The sequence below is a fragment of the Papio anubis genome, chromosome 12 (genome assembly GCF_008728515.1).
Source record: "Papio anubis isolate 15944 chromosome 12, Panubis1.0, whole genome shotgun sequence".
NCBI classification, from domain to species: Eukaryota; Metazoa; Chordata; class Mammalia; order Primates; family Cercopithecidae; genus Papio; species Papio anubis.
Genome location: NC_044987.1, coordinates 16,089,138 through 16,114,439, shown reverse-complemented (window position 1 = coordinate 16,114,439; position 25,302 = coordinate 16,089,138). Strand labels below are relative to the sequence as shown.

Sequence of the window (25,302 nt, the reverse complement as noted above, 5' to 3'; positions counted from 1 at the left end):
CCCGGGCCTCGGGATGGAGTTGCAGCGCCCAGGCGTCAGAGGCAGAGGCCAGTGGCCGCTATACAGATTGCGGGGCTGGCGGGCGCGGCCCGGCGCTCTGCATAGCGGCCTGTAGAGTGCAGGCGGCCAGGCAGCGCCGAGCGGGTTAGGCAGGTTCCGGGGCCCCGTGCCCCCCCCTCCGCCTCCCCGCCCCCCTGTGTTGTCGCCTCTCCCTCTCGCTGCTTCACTTCACGGGGCGAACATGGCGCACAGCTGTCGGTGGCGCTTCCCCGCCCGACCCGGGACCACCGGGGGCGGCGGCGGCGGGGGGCGCCGGGGCCTAGGGGGCGCCCCGCGGCAACGCGTCCCGGCCCTGCTGCTTCCCCCCGGGCCCCCGGTCGGCGGTGGCGGCCCCGGGGCGCCCCCCTCCCCCCCGGCTGTGGCGGCCGCGGCGGCGGCGGCGGGAAGCAGCGGGGCTGGGGTTCCAGGGGGAGCGGCCGCCGCCTCAGCAGCCTCCTCGTCGTCCGCCTCGTCTTCGTCTTCGTCATCGTCCTCAGCCTCTTCAGGGCCGGCCCTGCTCCGGGTGGGCCCGGGCTTCGACGCGGCGCTGCAGGTCTCGGCCGCCATCGGCACCAACCTGCGCCGGTTCCGGGCCGTGTTTGGGGAGAGCGGCGGGGGAGGCGGCAGCGGAGAGGTAAGGGGGCGAGGAACCCCCAGGTCCGGGGTCTCGACCCTCTGCGGAGCCCCCTCCCCTCCCCCATCCGGGATTGAGGAGCATCCCAATTCTGGGACCATCTCAGGGTCCCTCACCCGGGGCGAATGGCTCGCCCATCTTGGGACCCCCATGCAGGGCTACAGACCCCCAGGCGCCCCCACCCCGGGGTTTGGGCCCATCTGGCTGAGGGCGTTTGCCCCCCGCTCTCCTCCCCCTGACCCTTCCCCAAATCCCTTGGCACAGACCCCCTCGCCGGGGTTTCCCATCCCGGGACTGAACCCCTCCTCCCTTTCACAGATTACCTCATCCGAGCAAGATTCCTCCCTCCCTCCCTCCTAGAGACCTGATCCCGCCACATCCCCGCCTCCCTCTCTGGGCAGATGTGTTACTCCTAGGGCAGTTTTCCTCTCGGGCATCTCTCGGGTGATGGCCTCATCCAGGACCACGTTCTCCTAGCCCCTGGGGATCGATGTCCCTTCCAGCACCTTGCTTTCGAAAACCCGATGAACCCTCGCCCCGTCCCCGGGCCAGGTCCCTATACTGCCAGCCACTCCCCCTTCCTTCACCTCCACCCTCTACCCCACCCCAAGCAGACAGATCCTCCCCCATTCCTCCCTACCCCACCGGGGAAAATCTCTCCTCTGCACCTTTCCTGGTCTCACCTCCTTTCCCTCAGAAGATAACGGTGATTCCTCATATAGCAGTCTCTTCCCCCCGCCCCCCCCCCCACCTCGTCTTACAGGGCTACAGTTTCTAGCCTATTGGTAGCCGGGAATTACTCTACCTTCACTCCACCCTTTCCCTCCTTTAGAATGAAGGATTAGTGGCATCTTGGAGGGGAAAATAGTCCACTGTCCCCTAGGCTTAGAGAAGAGCAGCTTTCCACCACTCCCCCTGGAGAGGAGGCAGGCTTTCCCTCCAGCTCTGGGGAAGGGGGCCCCTGTGAGGGGAGATGTTTGTGGGGGGACTGGGGCAGCATCCTCCCAGGGGAAGCAGCTGCTCTCCTACCCCACCCACTGCGCCTGAGAGCACGCAGTCTCCAACCCGAGCTCCCTCCCGCCCTTCTCTTCTCGTCATTTCATTATTGATCCACCTTTTCCTAGGCCAATCCTGGGGCTTGGAAGGGGTGGGGGAAGCCAGGTTGGGGTGAGGAGAGTAGATAAGGGACAGTTACACTTTAGTGTGGTGGCGGTGGTTGCTTTGGGATGGGAGAAAGAGGAGGACTGTGAAGCAAAGTTTTTCCTTAGAAATGACTTGGGGTTCTCTCTGATTCTTATAAGGAGACCCAAGGTGGATGAAGGGTCAGAGCGTTGCCCCTTCCCCATTAGTACTGGGGCAATAACGGAGTTGCTTCTATAAACACTTTTCAGCCCCCTTCAGCAAAAAGGAAAGTTGCCCAGGGAAGGGAAGTTGAGTTCAGGTTCAGCCAGTGGCATTGCGCATTTGTTTTCCATTGGATGCAGGAGGGGGGAGTTTGAATTGTAGAGGGGGGAGAATGGCATGGGGGATGCTAGGAGGAGGAAGAGCAGCTGCTAGGGGCTGAAGCGAAGGGGGGTAGGGGGTTGCTGCTCTGGAGTGCTCTTGATTGAAACAGAAAGGGAAAGATAACAACCAGCCGTTTCCTGCGTGCTCTGCCGTTGGTGCACACAAAATATCCTGGGCAAACCCCTTGTCCCCTATTGTGCCCCGCACCCCTTTAGATTTACGGAAAGATCCTGGGAAGAAGGGGAGGGAGGAGATCCCAAGGACCCCGGCCCCTCCTTTCGAGGAGCTGGCGTTTTTTGGTTGTTAGTCTTCCTGCCTCCTTTTTTTTTAATCGTTTCTAAGGCAGCCTGATCAGGAGACTGACAACAACCCGCCTTCTGACAGAGCAAGGAGGACATGATGGGGGCGTGTTCCTTGCTATGTAGCTAGCTGCAGCGTCCCCTTTCCCTGCCTCTCTCTGCGCTATCTCCACCTCCTTTTCCCAGCCTTCAGAAGGCAGCTGCAGTCAGCAGGGTTGTTTGAGACTATTTATTGGTTGCTGTAGATTATTATTTTTTTTTGAAAGGCCAATTCTGTATTTTTTAAGCTAACAACACAGATCCCATGTAGTTGGAGAACCAAAGGCCACATACATGACAAAAAGACTGAACCGTTCAGGTTACTTGCATGGAGTTGGTGCTTAAATGTGAGTTGATTTTGCTTTTTTAAAAGATACAGCAGCAAAAAAAAAAAAAATCAAAACTGAAATTTCATTTACCTGCTTATTTTCAAAATTGAGACTTGCCTGGTTATATGTAGCATTTTAGCGCCGTGTGTATTTGAGTTTAATAAAGTCTCTATTAGGAGAAGTTAGTCCATTTTAAGGGGATCCTGAGAAGCATTTTCTTCTTGTTCAGTATGCTTATTTATTTTGTATTGAAGGACCAAACATTCACATTCCAAATGTTATCACATATTCAAAAGCAAAGTTTTATGCTGACAGCTTCCAATCATAGTTTTTCAAGAGACTGGTTAGAAAGAGAGCCACCTGGATTCAGGGACCTAATGTCTGGGCACCAGAATATTTTATCTGTTGGTCTTTGACAAATCACTTTTAAAGTTTTAATCAGGGCTAAACGTTTTCTTACCTACTGGCATCATGAGATAATTGTAAACTAGTGTTTTATTTTGCTTAACACTAGTATATAGTGTAAAGCCTGTCAAGGAATTGCAGTTATTTCAAATAAGATCATACTTATAAGGGGTTTTTGTCTTTAAAACTTTTTCCTGAACAGTAGTTGCTGCTTCGTTATGAGAAGAGTAGTTGACTCCTTACATTAAACTTGAGTATTTTTTCTGACTTGGACTTGAATGAGCTCTGTTCCATGGGTAAGCTTTTTATGTGGTGTTTGAGGCAATCCAGTGTGAGTTGATGCTATGCATTGAGTAGCGGTAAACCTCTGACCTGAAGTTTTCATTGTAGAAGCCAAGCGCATATATATATATATATTTTTAACATAGCCTTACTAATCAATGATAAAGTTCCAAAAAGGAAGTTTAGGTTCACCCTGGGCTGACATGGAATTATAAAGATTGCTTCTCAGAACTCACTCATGGCTCTATATCAAGTCTTATCTGAATTCATGAAGAAATGGTTATATGATCCAAAATGATTCTAACCTCTTTAAACTGGTTCGCCTTCAGTGAATAATGACTATAACTTGCCTCTAACAACACCTATGTTAATACTTCTAAAACTAGGTAACAGAACTTCCAGATGACTTTGTTGTTTGAACTCCCTTAGCCATAGGAGACTTGTCCTTCACTGCTGCTGATTCCTGACTTCCTTTGTATGACAATTAGGAAGTAGAATTGAGGTTTTGTTTTATTGAGCACTGTAAGAAATCAGAGGTCCATTTTTTGTCTTTCCCCTTCCCTCTGTAGTGTCAGCATCCCATTTTTCTAAGGATTGTCTCAGGTAATGTTCATATTACTGTACTTTGCCATCTAAATAAACGTAGTACGGCAGCACCCTTTCTGTTGACTGGAAGTTAGGCTGTTGTAATAATAAACTCCTGAAACAGTATATTTATCAGTAACTAGTCTTTGTTTATTAATGTCATAATCCGGTTGCCTTCCCTACTACTTCACAAAATATTAAAAGCAAAATTTCCATCCTGTTCATAACATAACAAACTTTAATTAGATACAAATTGAAACTGAGTTACAGCATTGGTGTGTATTTGTTTTCACTTGAAATTGCAGTTTAGTTCATGTGGACTGAGACAGGCTTTTGGATTGGACCTGAAAAGATAGTACTCCTGCAGCTGAAAGGTAGTAGGAGAGTGTTTGTGATTTTTTTTTTTTTTTTTTTATGTTTACTGATCACGTATGTACCAAGAGTGGGAGCTGCTCCTTCATTGCCTTCACAGCTAATCCTAAGATTGGCAGAAGGTAAATGAAGGAGGGAACACAAGTACAGTGGAGTGCACTAAGCCTCTGAGTAGAAGTTAGTGGATGTGGGCTCTCATCTCCGTTACTGAACAGTTACGAGACCCTGGGCAAATTCACTTTTAACCTTAAATTTCTGATCTGTAAAATGAAAAGTTTGGACTAAATAGCTCATGAATCTGTTCTGTGTCAGTATTGTGATTCCTTTCTATTGTATTAAATTTTGGGTCAGATCAGAATTTCTTATTCTGAGTTCATTTCAAGAGTCAGAGTCAAGTGAGACAATTTGGTAATTTTTGGTTTTTTTTGAGTCAGGGTCTCACTATGTTGCCCAGGTGTGTCCTGAACTCGTGATCCTCCTGCCTCAGCCTCCTGAGTAGCTGGGATTCTGTTTGGTAATTTTTAATATCAGATCATACCTTTGCCCGTGTAACTGGCATTATTATTAGGAGGAGAAATTTTCAACTTGGAAATTTTTCATTGTGTGAAAAAAACATAAGGACTTTGGTGAAGTTGACCAGTTTCGTTTATAAGAAAAATGAGGATAAAGTTTTTACACATAGTTCTGAGAACCTACAGAATCCCAGGCATTATCTGGTGTTTAGAGGCCCTTTTGTTTGGCTAAATGTGTTTTCATTGTTGTGAATGCCAGACTATCCAAAAGAGAAGTTATTTTCAGTCTAGGTGGTATATTCCTTTAGGTGTGTGAATTTTGAATGAAAAGAAAAATCCAATACATCAATGTATTTATAAACTGAAGTGATAGTACCTACTTCATAGGAAGTAGTTATTAATATGTTCTGAAATGGTTTTTTTTTTTTTTTTTTTTTTTTGAGACGGAGTCTCGCTCTGTAGCCCAGGCTGGAGTGCAGTGGCCGGATCTCAGCTCACTGCAAGCTCCGCGCCTCAGCCTCCTGAGTAGCTGGGACTACAGGCGCCCGCCACCTCGCCCGGCTAGTTTTTTTGTATTTCTTAGTAGAGACGGGGTTTCACCGTGTTAGCCAGGATGGTCTCGATCTCCTGACCTCGTGATCCGCCCGTCTCGGCCTCCCAAAGTGCTGGGATTACAGGCTTGAGCCACCGCGCCCGGCCTTGTTCTGAAATGGTTTATACTGAGCATTAGAAATTCAGTCTTTAGAACTTTTCTTCCTCTGTGACTGAAAACCAGATGACATGTCCCCATCTTTCACTTCCATTTAATTATCTTAAGGCACATACTCCTGGAGGAAATCATCATTCACACAACAGTGATCTATCATCTTATTAGAAGTTGAGAGAAACTATTCCCATCTTGACTTCTCATTTCTTTGTTCACCTTGGAGCTGTCCTTCCATAGGGCAGCTGTGCAGACTCTATACCAATTGCCTCCCTTACCCTGTGGCTAGAGGGGGTGGCAACAGTGCTTTGCTTGCTCAGAGGCATAACAGACTGCAGTGCCTCTCTCTTTTGGAAACTCGCTGTGTTTTAATTGTAGGTCTCCTAATTAAGATCTCTTTGTGCCTGCCCACATTCCACTAGTGTTGGCACAGAACTTCAGCTTCCTTCTAGCACTTAACTGAAGGCCTTCAATCGGGCCTTTTGTGAATATCTTGTCTCTTTCCATTCTTCCTCTGCCAAGGTGGAGAGCCCAATGGCATAGACCTTTGAGAAGGGGGAAGCTTTGTGACTATCACTACTTTGGGAGGAATTTATTCAAGGATTGCTGGGATGGGACCTTCCTTTGTTTGCATATGTTATTTTCAGGGATTAAGAAAGGTTAAATTACTAATGAGTCTGGCATGACATACCTACATTTTAATCAGATTCTTAACCCTGTAGGCACTAGTAGGAAAGAGGATGCCACAGAGTTCACTGTTACAAAGTATTTCCTTGGATCTTATCTAGACTGGTTTATGAAGCTTGATGAGTAAAATATTGTCATGGAGTAAATCTCAGACTTGTGATTTTTGTGGACTCTGAGGTTGTTGAAGACAAGACAATCAGATGAAATTATTGATTGCTCCTAGATTGTATCAGCTTTGAGACACAGACTGAATTAAAGTTAGCTTTGAGATCTGAATTAACTTTTGATTAGAAAGACTTTAGGAGGTTCTGGAAATTGTTGAGTTAATTAAGAATACCCTTGTAGGCTCCAGTATTTCTTGAGAAGTTCAGGAATTGTCTAGGCTTCTAGAGTATTTTCAGAATAAGATAAAATAGCTTTTCTGGAAAAAGTAGTTTGACTTTAGTTTCCAGGACCTTCGTATTCAAAATACAGTATGTTCTTTACTAGATCTACATGTGGCATGCTAGAGAAAATGCTACCTTTTATTAAGAAAAAGGAATCTTAAATCCTTTACCTGGACCCAGATGGCTTCATTGATCACATCAGTATGAGGTTACGCAGACAAAGGGCTATTTTTGTTGTTATTGTCATTTCATTGGTTGTTGAAGAAGGCCTGGAAGAAGGAAGTACAGGATCTTTTATGGCATGCATTAAATAAAGCTGGAGGCCTGCACTCTTATACCTGAGTGGGTGGTTTTATGGCCTAATTCTCTAATTGCTGGCATTTATGACAGTGTGGATGCTACTGGCCCTGTGGCTGAGGTAGATTATGCTGGGAATAGGGAGAAAAAAGGGGTCCTTTTGTTAGCCTTTTCATTTTCCCCCTCAATAAAGTCTCTGAGAAAGCCCCGAGGAAATACAGAGACACTTGGACTGAGGGAATGATTTCCCATAAAATGGTTCTTTATGTTTTTAAAATGATGAACTGCTTTTCTTGACCTATCCAAAGAAATCCATACCACCACTGTTAAATATTTCAATGAGTTTTTTACCTTGTCAGGTTACACACCAGGGGAAGCCAACCATGAGACTGTAGCTGCTGCCAGACATTTGCTTCTAAAGACTTAAGACATTTGAAAGAAGAATTTTGTTATGTGATTTGTAATTGTTGTGGATGATATAAATCCCCTTGAAGGATTAGTCTAAAACTTCTAAGAGGCCAAGCTTGGTTTAACTTTCAGATGTTGAATTGAATGTATTGCCCTAATGAGTTTTAGTTTTAAGGAAACAACAAAGATATGAGTTAGTTGGCAGTTTTCTGTGCAGTGTATGAAAATTCCCCTTCCCTTGAAATGAGTAGTTGTTTTTCTATTTGACAAATAGACTGAAGGGATTTCCCCAGATATCTTACCTTTAATTATTGCTACAGCAGTACCCTGTGAGGTACCATTGGGTAGCATCTGTCCAGTGGCATCTATTTCAGGAGATGGAGTTTTTCCATATATAGTATTTTGTCCACTTTCTTGCATTTCTGGTTTTGTGTTTTGTTGGAATGTTTGGGTATAGATGTTTTGATGTCTTTCAGCAACAAAAGCTATGAATCTTTCTAACATTCATACTGTTTTAGAGAGATCCACTTGTATTATCTATGCTTTGCTGAAGCATCATTGTTTCATTCTCATTTTACAGCATCAATGTAATGGTAGCTTTCTGTCTTGAATTAGGAGAGTGATATTACTTGTGAGAAGTGTTTCTAGAGAAAAGTTTTTTCTTTAGGCTCTCCTTTATACTATCTCAGTTCTAAAAACTAGGGAGAAGTTAATTGTTATCTCTAATAAATATCCTACACCTGGAGAAATATTTACACCTGCCCATATTCAACCTCTGCCTATCCATGAGGATTGACCACTTTTTAGATCAAACACAAACATTGTCCCTAGATTATTGCCTTTAATTATAAGCAGTAAAACCTTGTGGATAACATATCTTTAAGCTTAGCTAATGAGGAAATCCTTTTGTAATCTCTTTGGCTAGGATTTTTTATTTGTGCAAATTTAAATGCCTTTACAGAAGAAAGGGAGAATCTCATAATCTAATCTGTACTGGTGTGAGATAGTATAGCACAGTAATTAAGAGTTGTTAAGACCATGGGCTCTGGATTTAAACTGCCTGAGTTCAAATCTAAGCTCAGCCATCTTGAAAAAGTTTTTTTTGTGTTTTGTTCAGTTTGTTTGCGACAGGGTATGCTCTGTTGCCTAGGCTGTAGTGTAATGGCACAAACATTTCATTTCAGCCTCAACCTCCAGGGCTCAAGCAATCCTCTTGTCTCAGCCTCCTAAGTAGCTGGGACTACAGGCATGCGCCACCACACTCAGCTAATTGTTTTATTTGTTGTAGAGATGGGGGTCTCACCATGTTGCCCAGGTTGGTCTTGAACTCCTGGCCTCAAGTAGTCCCCCCACCTCAGCCTCCCAAAGTGTTGAAATTACAAATGGGAGGCACTGCACCCAACCAGAAAAGTTTTTGGACCTCTCCATGCCTCCGTTTCTTCATTTGTAAGTCAGGGGTACTCATGCTTCATAGCCTTATTGTGAGGCTTAAGCGAGATCATGCATGTAATGTAAGCACTTAGCACTTTGCCTGGCACATAGGAAGCCCTAATTATTAGAACCAAGAGATTGAAAGGAAAGCAGGGTTATAATCTTTTTTTTTCATCAAAATAACTGGTTTTTATTACATTGAGTTATACCTGTATATATATGCATACATACACCTGTTTGAGTGCTATAATCTTAGAATGTTCTTGATATTAGTTTGAGTGTCAAGTTCTTCTATGAGCTAGGTAGAACCAAATTGAAGGCCAGCCACCTATCTTGGTAACAACATTAGTGTCCAACTAAAACATATTAAGAGATAAGGCAAAAAAGAAGAAAGAGAACAAGGTGGTATAAATAGGCAGCTAAGATACCAAGGAACACAGTGCCTCCATGAGTTGCTCATTATCAGGCCAAGGCAGCTATAATGGGGTTGCTACCTGTTGTCTCTATAACTAGTGTTCCTGATCTTTTTATGAGGAGAGCACTTGGTGGTTCCTTACAACAGCTCTGAGGCTCTTCAGGGTACTTAGGCTCCAGGTTCAGATCCATTAGTCTATACTTGGTGACATTTGTTCTTAAGCGTCAGCTTGAGGAGAATGAGTGCTGGTCTACAGAGATCAATGCAAGTAACCATTTAATTATAGAAGAAATGCTGAATTGTAGGTTGCAATTTCTGAGGGTTGGAACTTGAGCCGAATGGTCAAAAGCAGATTAGAGTTTAAGAGTAACTAGTTAAGAGTAGTGTGTTTAAGGAGGAAAAGTACAGTTTTGGGCCAGGCGCAGTGGCTCACGCCTGTAATCCCAGCAGTTTGGGAGGCCAAGGTGGGAAGATTGCCTGAGGTCAGGAGTTGAAGACCAGCCTGGCTAACATGGTGAAACCCTGTCTCTACTAAAAATACAAAAATTAGCTGGGCGTTGTGGCCGGCACCTCTACTCCCAGCTACTTGGGAGGCTGAGGCAGAAGAATCGCTTGAACCTGGGAGGTGGAGGTTGCAGTAAGCCAAGATTGTGCCACTGCACTCCAGCCTGGGCAACAGAGCAAGATTCTGTCTCCCAAAAGAAAAAAAGAAAAGTACAGTTTTGCCGTACTCTCTTTAAAAAAAGATTTGCAGGCTGGGTGGGGTGGCTCAGTCCTGTAATCCCAACACTTTGGAAGGCCGAGGCAGGCAGATCACTTGAGGTCAGGAGTTTGAGACCAGCCTGGCCAACATGGTGAAACCCTGTCTCTACTTTAAATACAAAAATTAGCTAGGTATGGTGGTGTGCGCACCTGCAATCCCAGCTACTTGGAGGCTGAGGCACGAGAATCACTTGAACCCAGGAGGCAGAGGTTGCAGTGAGCCAAGATCACACCACTGCATTCCAGCCTGGAGGACAGAGTGAGACTCTGTCTCAAAAGAAAGAAAAGAAAAGATTTGCTAATGTACTCAATACACCATCAGAAACCATCAATACACCTCAGAAACTGAGGCACAGACGAGTAATTTTCTTTTTTTTTTTTTTTTTTTTGAGACGGAGTCTCGCTCTGTCACCCAGGCTGGAGTGCAGTGGCCGGATCTCAGCTCACTGCAAGCTCCGCCTCCCGGGTTCACGCCATTCTCCTGCCTCAGCCTCCCGAGTAGCTGGGACTACAGGCGCCTGCGACCTCGCCCGGCTAAGTTTTTGTATTTTTAGTAGAGACGAGGTTTCACTGTGTTAGCCAGGATGGTCTCGATCTCCTGACCTCGTGATCCGCCCGTCTCGGCCTCCCAAAGTGCTGGGATTACAGGCTTGAGCCACCGCGCCCGGCCGAGTAATTTTCTTTAAGTTATATGGCTAGTAAGTGGCAGAGCTAGAATTTAAATCTGAACCTACATCTGCTTGAAAGTTGATTCTTGCTCTCTACACTGTGCTATCTTTAAATCCTTTCTCTTCCCACTCCCATCCAATCAATTTCTGAGTCTTGTCCATTATATTATTGTAGTGTTTCTTTCATCTGTCCTTGCTGTTCTGTTCCTGCTGTTCTAGTTTAAATTTCCATTACTTTTGGATAGTTTGTTGTGGTAATCTTCTCATTGGTCTTCCCACCTATCTTTTCACCCGGCACAGTGCTACACAATATAATGGTTTTCTTAAATACAGATCTGATTATGTCACTTTATTCCTAAAATCCTTTGGCTTCTCACTGAATATAAAATTTAAGATTCTCAGCCCTGTATGATCTTGCTAGCCTGTATTTCTAAATTTTGAACCGTGTCTCCTGAATGTACGTTGTTACCGCTTCAACCACATTGGACTACTGAACTATTAGGTATTCTCCACAGTCTGTTTATCTGCCTTTGTACCTTTGCTAAAGCCTCTCCTTTGCCTTAAAGTCTTTCCCATTTTGACCTGTCTTGGGCTTATTATTCCTCTCCCATGGTTCAACTCAGATCCCCAGATCCTAACTCTTCCATGTTTTCACAGATTGTACTGCTAGTTGAAACTCAACTTCTTTCCTGTTTTCTTTTTGTGTTTTGTACATTACCCTTAAAGAATTTAACCCAGTATACCTTATGTTGTGATACTTTTGAAATGTGTCTTTGTCCCATTAGATAGTGACTCCCTTAAGACATGGGCCATTTTTAAGTCATCATTTATGTTTTATGTTTTTTATGGTGGTGACTTTTTATATAGTATTTGTTGAATTGAAAATCTGATCTACATACAGCTTTTAGGAATACTTTGCTAGGACACATTACATAAACTAGGAGAACTTATGACTACGAACAGAATATTTGGACTAATCATTAAGAAATACTAATTTAAGTATGGCAAAGGAAAGCATAGTAGCCATGATGGGACATTTTTGTAAAGGTACTGATTGGGTTTTGAAAGCGATGTTAAGGTATCCTGATGGAATGGCATTATCTTTTATGTAGATAATACTTAGCACTGATCATCCCCTTACTTGAGTGTTGTTTCCATTTCTAGGTTCCTCAACTTAAAAGGGATGAGGAGACCTTGGAGACGGTTCTGAGGAGACTCAAAAGATGATTATATGATTGGAAGTCAGTCCTATGAGGAAAGGTTGAGAGAATGAAAGGTTAAGAGGCAACTTAATAACTCTTCAAAAAACATGAATGGATCCATTATTAGGAATGGTAACCAGCGGTTTCCCAGCTCCACTGACAGCAGAATAAGAGAAAATAGGTTTAAACTGAAATAAGGGGTAGTTGTGTAAAGAACTTATTGGTAATGATGGTTGTCATTATAGTCATGGTAAAAAGGTTGCCAGAATAATTTTATTATCTTCTCTGGAAGTATATTTTAAAAGTACAGTCCTGCCTATATATGTATAAAATGACCTCTCAAGCTACCTTTTCCTTCTTTGAATCAGTAAATAAATTCTTATTCAGTTCCTCGAAGCAATAATTACTTTTCAGTAGGAAGCTTCCAGAGAAATTTCTTTATGAAGTAATGGTTTTTGTAGTGGCTTTATAGGAGAATAAAAATTTTGTAAGTGGAGCTAAGAGAGAAATCTTAAACATCAAGAGAAACCAAGGAAAACAGTAGGTGTGGTATCAATATAGGAAACAAATAAGTATTTGTAGCTTTTATGTCCATTTTCAGTTGTCATTTAAAGAGGTACGGTTCAGAATAGCTCTTGTTAAGGCTGTCACTGCTTGTGGATACATTATAACAAATGCTTATAAGTCATTTCCAAACTAATATAAGTTTGCTTCATGTTAGTATTATAAAAGCCTCTGACCCTTGGCTTTTGAGGCTATGTAGAGGGCTTGTATCACTCAGAATGAAACCTTTTTAGATATGTTGGGTTGCAGAAAGCATTTCCTGTACAGTCAGAATGAAAACCTGAATTGGGATTATTCATGTAGATTACCAAAAGTCTGGGCAGAGCTGATATTACCACCAGCCAGTTTTCCTACTAACTCTTAACTCCAAAACCTTCATTGGGTTATTGAAGCTTTAGGACTTTTGAATTTCCTACTGGAATTGTGTATGAATTCCTTCTTTCAAGTGAACTGATACTAGATTTAAGATTAGTTATATATCTTGGCTGGCAAGTGGCTCAAGCCTGCATCCTACATTTCAGAGCCCAGACGGCGGATCAATGAGGTCAGGAGATCTGTAATCATCCCACAACAACACAGTGAAACCCTGTCTCTACTAAAAATACAAAAAAAAAAATCCCAGCCGGGCGAGATGGTGGCGCCTGTAGTCCCAGCTACTCGGGAGGCTGAGGCAGGAATGCGGGACCTGAGTGAGCCAGTGAGCCAGAACCCGCCATCAGCAGTGACTCAGCCTGGCGACAGAGCTGAGACCTGTCTCCAAAAAAAAAAAAAAAAAAAAAAAAGATTAGTTATATATCTTAAGTATTTTTTAAGTTGCATATAATAAATAGTCTCTACTTTTAACCAGTCTCATAAAATGCCTGTAGTTCATAGGTGAAGCTGGATTGTTGCAGGAATTCTGCAATTGTTGGCAAAGTGAAGGGCAGTTTGACTCCTTAATTATAAAGTTGGATGTCATTTGAGAAACTCTGGGAATTGGAAGTAGAACAAATTCATACTTTCCCTATAACTTTTAATTGCTTGTTGTACATTCAGTAAACAAGAGATATAAAATTCAAAAAACTGCTTGTATAAATTCAGAAAATGGGATTATAAAAGCAAAGACGATTTCTCTTATGATTCTTTGTTCTACTTGAGAGATTCAAGTGTTGGAGTAATAAAAAATACCAGGGACTTTCTTTTTTTTAATAGGTTAATGCCACCTAATGTGGGCTTCTCAGAATGTGATGGCAAACTTCCAAATATGATGTGGTAGCCAGAAGAGACCAACTGGTTTTACAAAATATTAAGAACACAAAATTTCCCAACTCATATATTTGAATATTCCTAAAAAATAATAAGTCAAAATTGTGTTGGTGGGCTGTGCACAGTGGCTCACAAGTGTAATACCAGCACTGTGGGAGGCTGAGGTGGGAGGATTGCTTAAGGCCAAGAGTTCAAGACTAGCCTGGGCAACTTGGTGAGACCTGATCTCTACAAAATAAAAATTTTAAATTTAAAAAATTAAAAAAAAAAAACAGCCACGCATGGTGGCCTGTGCCTTATAGTCCCAGCTACTCGGGAAGCTGTGATGGGAGGATTGCTTGAGCCCAACGGGTTGAGGCTGCAGTGAGCCATGATCATGACACTGCACTCCAGCCTGGGCAACAGAGTGAGACTCTATCTCCAAAAAAAAAAAAAAAACAAGCAAAAAATTGTATTGGCCGACTCGGAGGCTTCGGTGTTATTTTGCCAAGAAGAATGTTCACTTTTGTCATCTAATTTTACACTGCTTCTTCAGCAAACTGACTTTACGGAGAGATAACCCTGTTTACCTTTAGAAGGAAGGAAGTTGTGGATTCCTCAGTGTTACTCTCGTTACTGTTGGTCATTCAACAGCCCATCTTCCCAGAAGGAAAGATGTAACATGACTTTTGCACCAGGATAAGAACAACAAACGGAAGAAAAAAACTGAGTTTTATAGTAGAAGTTTGTAGTTGAATGAGAATGTAGCTCAAAATGAAGTTAACCACTTAAACTTGTCATATGGGGGACCAAAATTTCTTATAATAAAAAGAACCATATCTGAAAATAAAGTTGGTGTTTGTTTAATTTTTCTAGCCTATTCAAATCAATCTGGTCATTTATGGTACTTTCCTATTAGAGAAAAATAAACCCTGTGATTGTGATGCTTAACTTAATTTTCTACAGTGAATCAGTTAAGTGAGCTTATTTTTTCTGCTTTAGCAAGTAGATACATCAGTTCAGACTTGGAACCTGTGGAGTCTGGGAATACACCTTTCTTGAGTTTTTTAAATAAAGATTCTGCAGAATAATTTGGGCCATTGCCAGGAATCAGAATAGTTTACTATCTGAAGTAGCGCATTCATTTTGCTGTTTTTTTTTTTTTTAAGACAGATAAGCTACTTTATAACTACCTCTTTTTCTGAAGCAGGATGGGTGGAGTTTACCTGTTTCATTTGCTTTGCTGTTTTCAGCATCTTTGCTGCTTGTTCTTGTTGACATGGAGTGGGGATGACGGGTAGTACCTATTTCTCTAGTTACAAAGTGAGTAGCATTTGTGTTTCGTAGGTGACAGTTGCTAGGTAGAATTGAATTAAATATTTGAAAACTGGGCTTCATTCTTGTGTCGGTGAAATTTTTACCTTCTGTTGTTATTGAAGAACAGAGAATTATTGTCTTGGTGCTCTTTAATCCTAAGTGACCTTTTTGTGTTAACATTTCTCAATACAGGCAGAGATCATATTTAAACAGTTTAAATATCTTCCTATCTATTACGCATTCAAATAATCATTGTTCTCTTGATGCACCAATAACCAGAGAGAATCTGCCCTTGTTCCTACCCCTGACAATCTGTTCACAAGAGAATATGATGTCAGTTCAATAGCAGCATACATTTCTTGACTGGTGGAATTTCATTAACCATTTTGGCTTAAGAAGTTTGCCCCTTGATGTCTGTGTATTTGACTATGCTTGGGTATATTATACTTTTCTTACTGATTGAGCAGCATTATTTTTATATTCCGCTTTTGGAAATTATTTACAGGTGTCACTGCATTTTTTTTCTACTGCAAATAATGAGAAAGTACCTGCAAAGAGGCTCATCTTCCTAAAAATGGCCATCATAAATATTGCATTACAAGTAAGAAATAAAAATTGAAAAATCTAATTCATCTTTCAAAGAACATCTTTTGTATTCTAGGCAGATGACCAGCTATTGGGGCTCTACCACTGGAGATGTCCCTTCCCTCATGGTACTTGCTATCTAATTCTTTTTTTTTTTTTTTTTTTTTTAAGAGACAGGTTTTTGCTCTTCCACTTAGGCTGGAATGCAGTGGCACAAACACAGCTCACTGCAGCCTCAAACTCCTGGGCTCAAGGGATCCTCCTTCCTCAGCCTCCTGAGTAGCTGGGACCATAGGCTCACAACACCATGCCTGACTAATTTTTAATTTTCTTTTCTTTTCTTTTCTTTTTTGAGACAAAGTCTTGCCCTGTCACCCAGGCTGGAGTGCAGTGGCTCAATTTCGGCTCACTGCAACCTCCACCTCCTGGGCTCAAGTGATTCTCGTGCCTAAGCCGCCTGAGTAGCCGGGACTACAGGCGTGTGCCACCACACCTGGCTAATTTTTTATGTTTTTAGTAGAGATAGGGTGTCACCATGTTAGCCAGGCTTGTTCTCAAACTCCTGACCTCAGGTGATCCACCCACCTTGGCCTCCCAAAGTGAATTTTTTTTTTTTTTTTTTTTTTTTTTAGAAATGGGGGTCTCACCATCTTGTGTAGCTGGTCTCAAACTCCCAGGCTCAGGTAGTCGTCCTGCCTTGACCTCTCAAAGTGCTGGGATTATTGGTGTGACCCACCATGCCTAGCCTCTCATTCTTTTAATGAGCTCGGCTTAAAATATAGCAGGAATATAAGTATTCACATTTTTAATACTTTGCAAAATACTTTGGAAATTGATAATATGAAGGTTGAAGCTCTCAGAACTAATGTTAACAGAATTGTCATTGGAAGCAATTCAGCTATTCATTTATGGATTTAGTGATTCTTGAGTCAGTTGTCTTATACCAAGAATGTAATACATGAATCAGGAGGGGTTTTTTTGTTTGTTTGCTTTTTGTTTTTTTAAGAGATGAAGTCTCACTATGTTACCTGCGCTGGAGGGCAGTGGCTGTTCCCAGGCATAATCATCATGTATTAAAGCCTTGAACTCCTGGGCTTAAGCGATTCTACTCCTTCAGCCTCCCAAGTAGCTGAGACTACCGGTGCACACAACTATGTCTGGCTCTGAATCAGGAGATTTTAAATTTTCTCTTTCTCTTTCTTTTTCTTTTTTTTTTTTTTTTTTTTGAGACGGAGTCTCGCTCTGTCGCCCAGGCCGGAGTGCAGTGGCCAGATCTCAGCTCACTGCAAGCTCCGCCTCCCGGGTTCAAGCGATTCTCCTGCCTCAGCCTCCCGAGTAGCCAGGATTACAGGCGCCCACCACCGCGCCCGGCTAGTTTTTTGTATTTTTTAGTAGAGATGGGGTTTCACCATGTTAGCCAGGATGGTCTCGATCTACTGACCTCGTGATCCTCCTGTCTCGGCCTCCCAAAGTGCAGGGATTACAGGCTTGAGCCACCACGCCCGGCCTAAATTTTCTCAAAGTATGTAATAGCTTTTTCAGCCAGGCATGGTGGCTCATGCCTGTAATGCCAACACTTTGGGAGGCCAAAGAGGAAGGACTGCATGAGCTCAGGAGTTCAAGACAGTCTGAACAACATAGTGAGACCCCTTCTCTATAAGAGAATAAGAATAACCAGGCACTGTGGTGAGCACTGCAGTCCCAGCTCCTCTGGAGGCTGAGATGGAAGGATCACTTAAGCCCAGGAATTGGAGGCTGCAGTGAGGTATGATCATACCACTGCACTCCAGCCTGGGCGACAGAATAAGATGCTGTCTCAAAAAACAAAACAACTTTTTTCCCTCCTGTTAAAATGGAATTTAGATGTGACTACATACTCTGCTGCCTTCTACAATCAAAGAAGTGCCCCCTTCTTTTTTTTTCTTTTTTTTGAGATGGAGTCTCACTGTGTCGCCCAGGCTGGAGTCCAGTGGCCCCATCTCGGCTCCCTGCAACCTCCGCCTCCTGGGTTCAAGTGATTCTTCTGCCCCAGCCTCCTGAATAGCTGGCATTACAGGCGCCCGCCACCACGCCCTGCTGATTTTTGTATTTTTAGTAGAGATGGGGTTTCCCCATATTGGCCAGGCTGGTCTCGAACTCCTGACCTCGTAATCTGCCCACCTCGGCCTCCCAAAGTGCTGGGATTTGTACAGGTGTGAGCCACTGTGCCTGGCTGAAGTGCCCCCTTCTATCTAAGGCCAACCTCTCCATTTGAGCTCTACATTCCATCCTCTCTCATCTAGTCAGGGTTATACCTGCAGTTATCTCATCTCTCCTGCTGTGTAGGCAATTTCTCTCTCACAACTAGATTGGTCCCATCACCATATAAAACTATCTGCTTTAATATAATCCTTCTTTAAAAAAACGCTTGACCCCGCGTCCACCTCTAGCTACTACCTGATTCTTTTCTCCCTTTTCACAACAAAACTCCTTGAATGTGCTGTGTATGATTGCTGTTTCTACTTTCTCACCTTTCATTCTCTCCCCAACTACTCCAGTTGGGCTTTTATCCCCATGATGCCTCTGAAGTAGCTCTTATCAAGGTCCTCAAGGAGCTCTATTTTACCAGATTGAATAGATAATTCTCAGTCTTCATCTTGTTAAACCCTTTGGCAGCATTTGAACCAGCTGACCACTCCCTTCTTGGATTTTTTTTTTTAACATTGTACTCACCTGTTTTTCTTCTTAACTCATTGGCTGTTAATTTTCAGCATTCTGTATGGCTTCCCTCCTCTGCTTAACTCTCCTGAATGTCTGAGGTTCCCAGGAGTCTACTTTTCACCACCTTCTCTGTCTACACACTCTTCCTAGGTCATCTCATCCAGGCCTCATCTATACGCTGAGAACTAAGAAACCTTTTTCTCTAACACTAATGACTTCTCAGAGTTCCAGGCTTGTATAGCCTGCTGCCTATTTGATACTTCCATTTGGCTAATATTTACTGTGTGTTTATTGTGGGCCAGGCTATATTCTGAGCACTCCACATGAATTATCTCACCTAACTTTCATGACCGTTGTCTGAAGTATCACTACTATTCCCATTTCATAGGCAAGGAAACACGTATACATTGAAGCACTTGGATGCCTAATAGGTATCTCATACTTACCATATCTAAAAAGTCTTGACTTTCTCCCTCAAACCTTTTCCATTCCCAGTCTCTTCGTTTCTTAATTATTCCACCAAAAATCCAGTTGCTCAGGCCTAAGATGTAAGAGTTATCGTCAGTTTCTCTGTTTTATTCACATCCCACATCTATCCTATCAGCGAATTCTGTCTGCATTACATCCAAAATCAGCCCTAAATTCAACTACCTCTCAACAACTTCACTACCAAAACCTGAGAGTCTCCCATTATAGTCTCTTGGTTGGACTTGCTTGTGTTATTGCCTCACTAAAGTTTGTTCCTCACATAGCAATAGTAAACTCCAGTATCAAATCCTGTTCCTTCACTTTAAACCCCTCTGTGTCTCCCCACACTGCTAGGGTAAATCCAGATTCCTTACTATGGCCAACAAAGCCACACGTAATCTGGCCTCTGGTCAAGCCTACTTCTCGAGCACTGTCTCTTCTCATTCTCATCCATTCTGCTGTGCAGCCACACTAGCCTTTTTCTGTCTGTCAGGCATGCTGTGCCTGTTGCTGTCTTGGGGCCTTTGCACTTGCTCTCAGGCTAGAACACTACTCCACCAAGGTCTTTATATGTCTGACTTTTTCTCATTTAGGTCTAACCAGGTTTGGCAAGTTTTTTTCTGCAAAGGGCCAGATGGCCTCTGTTGAAACTACTCGACTCTTGTTGTTGTAGTGCAAAAGCAACCATAGGCAATACAGATGCTCCCCAACTTACGATGGGGCTACATCCTGAAAAACCCATAAATCAAAATTATCATAAGCCAAAGACACATTTAATACACTTATAAGCTCATCGTAAAGTCAAAAATTATAAGTCGAACCATTGTAAGTCAGGGACCGTCTGTCCATCAACAATTGAACCTGGCCATGTTCCAATACAATTTTATTTATGAACACTGAAATTTGAATCTCCTATAGTTTTGATATACACAAAATATTCTTTTGACTTTAAAAAAATGGCTAAAAGTTTTTTAAAATTTTAATTTGCAGAACAAACAACAGGTGGTGGGCCAAATTTGGCCTGTGGCTCATGGATTTCCAGTCTTTGGTAAACTATTACCTTAGAGAAGCCTTTCCTGACCACCCTAGTGAACATAACCCCACAGCTAACCCCTCCCCACCCCCTACTCCTGTCAATTCTTATTGCCCTAATGTCTTTTTTCTTCTTAGAGATGGGGTTTCACCCTGTCACCCAGGTTGGAGTGCAGTGGCTCAGTCAGTTCACTGCAGCCTCAAACTCTTGGGCTCACATGAACCTCCTGCCTCAGCCTACCTGGTAGCTAGGATTACAGGCGAGAGCCACCATGCCCAGCCCCTAGTATCTTTTATTTATTTGTTATATGTTTATTTTCTGTCTCTCCATTAGATTGTAGCTTCATGGGGCAGGAATTTTGTTCTTTACATGTATCTTGAGAGTCAAACAGTACCTGGCAATACTCAGTAAATACTTATTGAATGATTGAATGACAGTCATATTTGAATTATGCCTGTAGCCTGCTATCTGGTCCCCCTTTTTTAAGTCTTTCTTACTCTAGTTCATTATATATACCATTTCCAGAATAAACTTTACAGTTAATGCCTTCTCTACATTTGAGAACCAATGGTAGCAGTTTGTGTTCATTGCATTCGCTTTGACCCTACCATATTAGAATTAACAAGGTTCTGATATTTCATTTGTCTTCTATCTTGGCCCTACTGTGGCTACCCCTTTTCAGCCTAATCAGTTTTTACCAATCCTCCAATCCTTGCATCTGATTTTCTTCCCACCTCCCCATCCCTTATTATTATTATTATTTTTTCTTTTTTTTTTGAGACAGGGTCTCGCTCTGTTATCCAGGCTGGAGTTTAGTGGCGCAGTCATGGCTCACTGCAACCTTGACCTCCTGGGCTCTGGTGATCCTCCCATCTCAGCCTTCCGAGTAGCTGAGACTATAGGCACAAGCCACCACCCCCAGCTAATTTTTGTATTTTTTGTAGAGATGGGGTTTTACATTGTTGCCCAGGCTGGTCTTGAACTGCTGGCTTAAGCAAGCTGCCTGCCTCAGCTTCCCAAAGTGCTGGGATTATAGGCATGAGCCAGTGTGCCCAGCCCTGGCTACATTTTTAATACATTTTTAATTATTTTGTAGACATGTCATCTCCCTGTGTTGCCAGGCTGATCTCAAACTCCTGGAATATCCCACTGCCTCAGGCTCCCAAAGTGCTAGGATTATAGATGTGAGCCACTGCACCTGGCCTCTCCCTATTACTGTTAATCAGCCATTGCTCATTACCTTCATGATCTATTTCCTTTAGAGCTGCATTCTTTAAAACTTTTAGGGCCATGCATGGTGGCTAATGCCTGTAATCCTAGCACTTTGGGAGGATTGCTTGAGCTCAGGAGTTTCAGACCAGCCTGCGCAACACAGTGAGACCTCGTCTCTACTAAAAATAAAAAAAAAAAGAACCTTTTTTTTTGAGACAGAGTCTTGCACTGTCCCCTGGGCTAGAGTGCAATGGCGTGACCTCGGTTCACTGCAACCTCTGCCTCCCGGGCTTAAGCGATTCTCTTGCCTCAGCCTCCCAAGTAGCTGGAATTACAAGCACCCGCCACCATGCCCAGCTAATTTTTTGTGTTTTTAGTAGAGACGGGGTTTCACTATGTTGGCCAGGCTGGTCTCAATCTCCTGACCTCACGATCCGCCCGCCTTGGCCTCCCAGAGTGCTGGGATTACAGATGTGAGCCGCCATGCCCGGCATGCCTGTATGTTTCTAAGTATATAGGTATTCCTCAGAGCTCTGCCATCTACCCTCCTTTTCTCTCAGTACTATATTCTTTCCCTGGGTGATTGAATTCATACACAGTTTCAGCATTCATATATTCATTGAGTCAGATGTGTTTTCTTCAGATCATTATACCCTTTAGACAACGTGGATAAACATTTCAAATTCAGATGTCTAAAATGATCTCTCTTCCCACTCCTTTAAACCTGTCTCCTTTCTGTGTTCCCAGTCTTGGTAAATACCACCATAAACCTAATCAACCTAAGCCAGACATCCACAAGTGTTTTATTGATTCTTTGCACTCCCTTAAACCTTTATATCAGTCTTGTCCATTTTGCTTCCTATTGTCTATAGGATCTGTCCTTTTCCCCTCAATCCCTGTGGCCACTACCGTCATTTTATAACTGTTCTTCCTGCCTCTACTTCTCCACTGCTGCCATTTTTGGCAGCAAAAATCCAAATTTAATCATGCTTCTCTCCTACCTGAGTCACTAATAGGCTATAGCCTTCAGGATGAGGTCTACACTTCCTCAAAGATAAACTTCAAACTCATGAAGGCATATAAGACCTTTCATGATACACCTCCTGCCTTTTATTTTTATTTTATTTATTTATTTTTTTTGAGACAGTCTCTCTGTGTCACCCAGGCTGGATGGAGTGCAGTGGCACGATCTTGGTTCACTGCAGCCTCTGCCTCAGCCTCCTGAGTGGCTGGGACTATAGGTGCCCACCACCATGCCCAACTAATTTTTTTTTTGTATTTTTTTAGTAGAGACAGGGTTTCACCATGTTGGCCAGGCTGGTCTCAAACTCCTAACCTCATGATCCGCCCACCTTGGCCTCCCAAAGTGGTGGGGTTACAGGCGTGAGCACCACGCCTGGCCGCCTTTTTTTCCCCTCAATATCTTCTGCCCCTTTCCCATATCAGCTAAGGCCTCAGTCATATGGAACTGTTTTTAATTTCACTCCATACCGCATTCTTTTGTGCCTCTGTGCCTTTGTATGTGTTATTCTCTCTGCTTGCAGTACACTCCTCCCCCACCCCCTACCAGCTTTATCATCCTTCGAAAGATTAAGTTTTCATCCTCTCTGCAATGGCTTTCCCGATCCTTTCTCCCTGACTGGGTTAATTGTCTTTCTGCTGTGCTCCTCTAACAGTGTCTTCCTCAAGCATAGCAGGCAACATACTATATTTCATTAATTTACTCATCTGTTTTTAAGACTAGCGGGTCCTTAAAGATAGAAGCTGTCCTTTATCTCTGTTTTTATACCGTAGCCTAGTAATGGCCGATATATATTTTAATGAATGAGTGAGTGAATGAATGAATTGGTACAGTCTGTCCTCCCAACCTGAGGGCATTCTCCTTATGCATTTTTTTTAGATGCTTTAAAATTTATTTTATTTTGTTTTATTTTTGAGATAGGGTCTCACTCTGTCACCTAGCCTGGAGTGCAGTGTCTCGATCACAGTTCACTGTAACCTGTATCTTCTGGACTTAAGTAATTCTCCCACCTCAACCTCCCAAGTAGCTGGGACTACAGGCATCCACCACCACACCCAGTTAATTTTTTCAATTTTTTGTAGAGAGAGGGTTTCACTCTGTTGGTCTAGAACTAGGCTGGTCTAGAACTCCCGGGCTCAAGCCATCCTCCCTCCTCCACCTCTCATTGTTATGATTTCAGGTGTGAGCCACTTCGTCCTTTCCCTATGCATTCTTAAAAGTAAGAATCATGTTATGTAATTCTTTGAAGTCCTTCAGTAATTTCTACTATAGTACTATTACCACAGTAGGTATTTAATATTTTTAAAATGAGTTTATTGAATTTCTCTTATTTTCATTTTACAAACATTTATTGGGTGCCAAATTTGTGCTAGATACTAGCAATACAAAAATGAATAGGGAAACTGTTTCTATCCTCAGAGTACACACTCTAAAGAAGACAAATGTGTGAACACATTTTTAAAAATTCCTTCTGCTAATACTAGTAATTATGTGAGCATGTCTTTAAAGTGCGACATTAAGACCTTGGTATTTTAAAGCTTGTAGCAGTAGCCACAAGGGGAAATGTGCGAGCTGAAGTTATAGCTACCTGGAATAAGTTCCCAAAGGGGAAGTGATACTCTTTTTAAACTTGTCGCTGCCAAGATGCACAATTTGCCTCCTGGATATTTCTTCAACTTTAGTTGTTTAGTTGTAATTTTCTTAGTTCTCCTGTGGGCTCCTCATTTGATTGAATGATATATAATGATACCAAAAACTAGAAGCCTTCAAAACAAAGTATTTCAAAAAACAAGTGCATCAGGAGTGATTTTGATACTGTCTATGGTATTGATGTTATTTTCAATTGATTCATTGAAATTAATTTTGTAATTGAAGGAATTTGATTTTTCAAACTTTTTTTCTTTTTTTTTCTTTGAGACAGTCTTGCTCTGTTACCCAGGCTGGAGTGCAGTGCACGATCTCAGCTCACTGCAGCCTCTGCCCCCTGGGTTCAAGTGATTCTTGTGCATCAGCCACCCAAGAAGCTGGGATTAAAGGCATGCACCACTACGCCCACCAAATTTTTTATTTCAGTAGAGACAGGGTTTCACCATGTTGGCCAGGCTGATCCTGAACTCTGGCCTCAAGTGATCCATCCACCTCAGCCTCCCAAAGTGCTGCGATTACAGGTGTGAGCCACCATGCTAGGCCCTGATTTTTCATAAGACTAAAAATTTTGGAGGCAGAAGAATGCTAAGATACAGCTGCTAAAGGGCATGTTTGAGATGCCTACCACTTAATTAAGTGCTGTGAAGTACCTAGGAGTCTCTTGCTAGAAAAGGAAGGTGAGGATATGAGCAGTCATCCTAGGCTATATTCATCTGAGGCCAGGAGTATTGGAGCTTATTTAATAGAAGAATTCTCAAAGTAGCTCTGGAGCCTCCATCTTAGCCTGGTAGGTAAAGAACTCTAGGCGGGTGATTTTTGCTCTGACTATAGTATATTGAAAATAATTTTTTTTTTTTTGAGATGGAGTCGCTCCGTTGCCCAGGCTGGAGTACAGTGGCGTGGGTTATTGGCTTACTGCAACCTCTACCCGACCCCCCACAACACCCCGCCCTGGGTTCAAGCATTCTACCTCAGCCTCCTGAGTAGCTGGGATTACAGGCAGGCACTACCATGCCCGGCTAATTTTTGTTTTTTTGTTTTGTTTTGTTTTGTTTTGAGACGGAGTCTCGCCTGTTGCCCGGGCTGGAGTGCGGTGGCCGGATCTCAGCTCACTGCAAGCTCTGCCTCCCGAGTTTACGCCATTCTCCTGCCTCAGCCTCCCGAGTAGCTGGGACTACAGGCGCCAGCCACCTCGCCCGGCTAGCTTTTTGTATTTTTTTAGTAGAGACGGGGTTTCACCGTGTTAGCCGGGATGGTCTCGAACTCCTGACCTCGTGATCCGCCCATCTCCGCCTCCCAAAGTGCTGGGATTACAGGCTTGAGCCACCGCGCCCGGCTAATTTTTGTATTTTTAGTAGAGACAGGGTTTCACCATGTCTCTGGTCATGCCAGGATGGTCTCAAACTCCTGACCTTAAGTGATCTGCCTGCCTTGGCCTCCCAAAGTGCTGGGATTACAGGTGTGAGCCACCGCACCTGGCCCAATTGGGAAGAATTTAAGGGAGGAACTAAAAGCTATGCGTTTTAGTTGGGGGTAGGGAAGAAAACATTGCAGTTTATCAGTTGAAATT

General features: G+C 43.1%; 1 protein-coding gene across 12 annotated transcripts in view; it reads left to right on the top strand.

Moving 5' to 3' along the window:
* The first annotated feature begins 214 nt into the window (after positions 1-214).
* Positions 215-25,302, top strand: part of KMT2A (lysine methyltransferase 2A) — a 93,861-nt gene continuing 68,773 nt past the window's right edge. For 3 of the 12 annotated variants that reach the window (XM_031652910.1, XM_031652909.1, XM_009187403.4), the window contains exons 1-2: positions 218-673; positions 2,766-2,864. In XM_031652910.1, coding sequence (XP_031508770.1) covers positions 242-673; positions 2,766-2,864 — 531 coding nt within the window. In that variant the 5' untranslated portion in view covers positions 218-241. Of the gene's footprint in view, positions 674-2,765; positions 2,865-25,302 lie in introns of all 12 variants that reach the window. The other 9 variants (XM_021926599.2, XM_009187404.4, XM_031652911.1 and 6 more) reach the window with 6 other exon arrangements.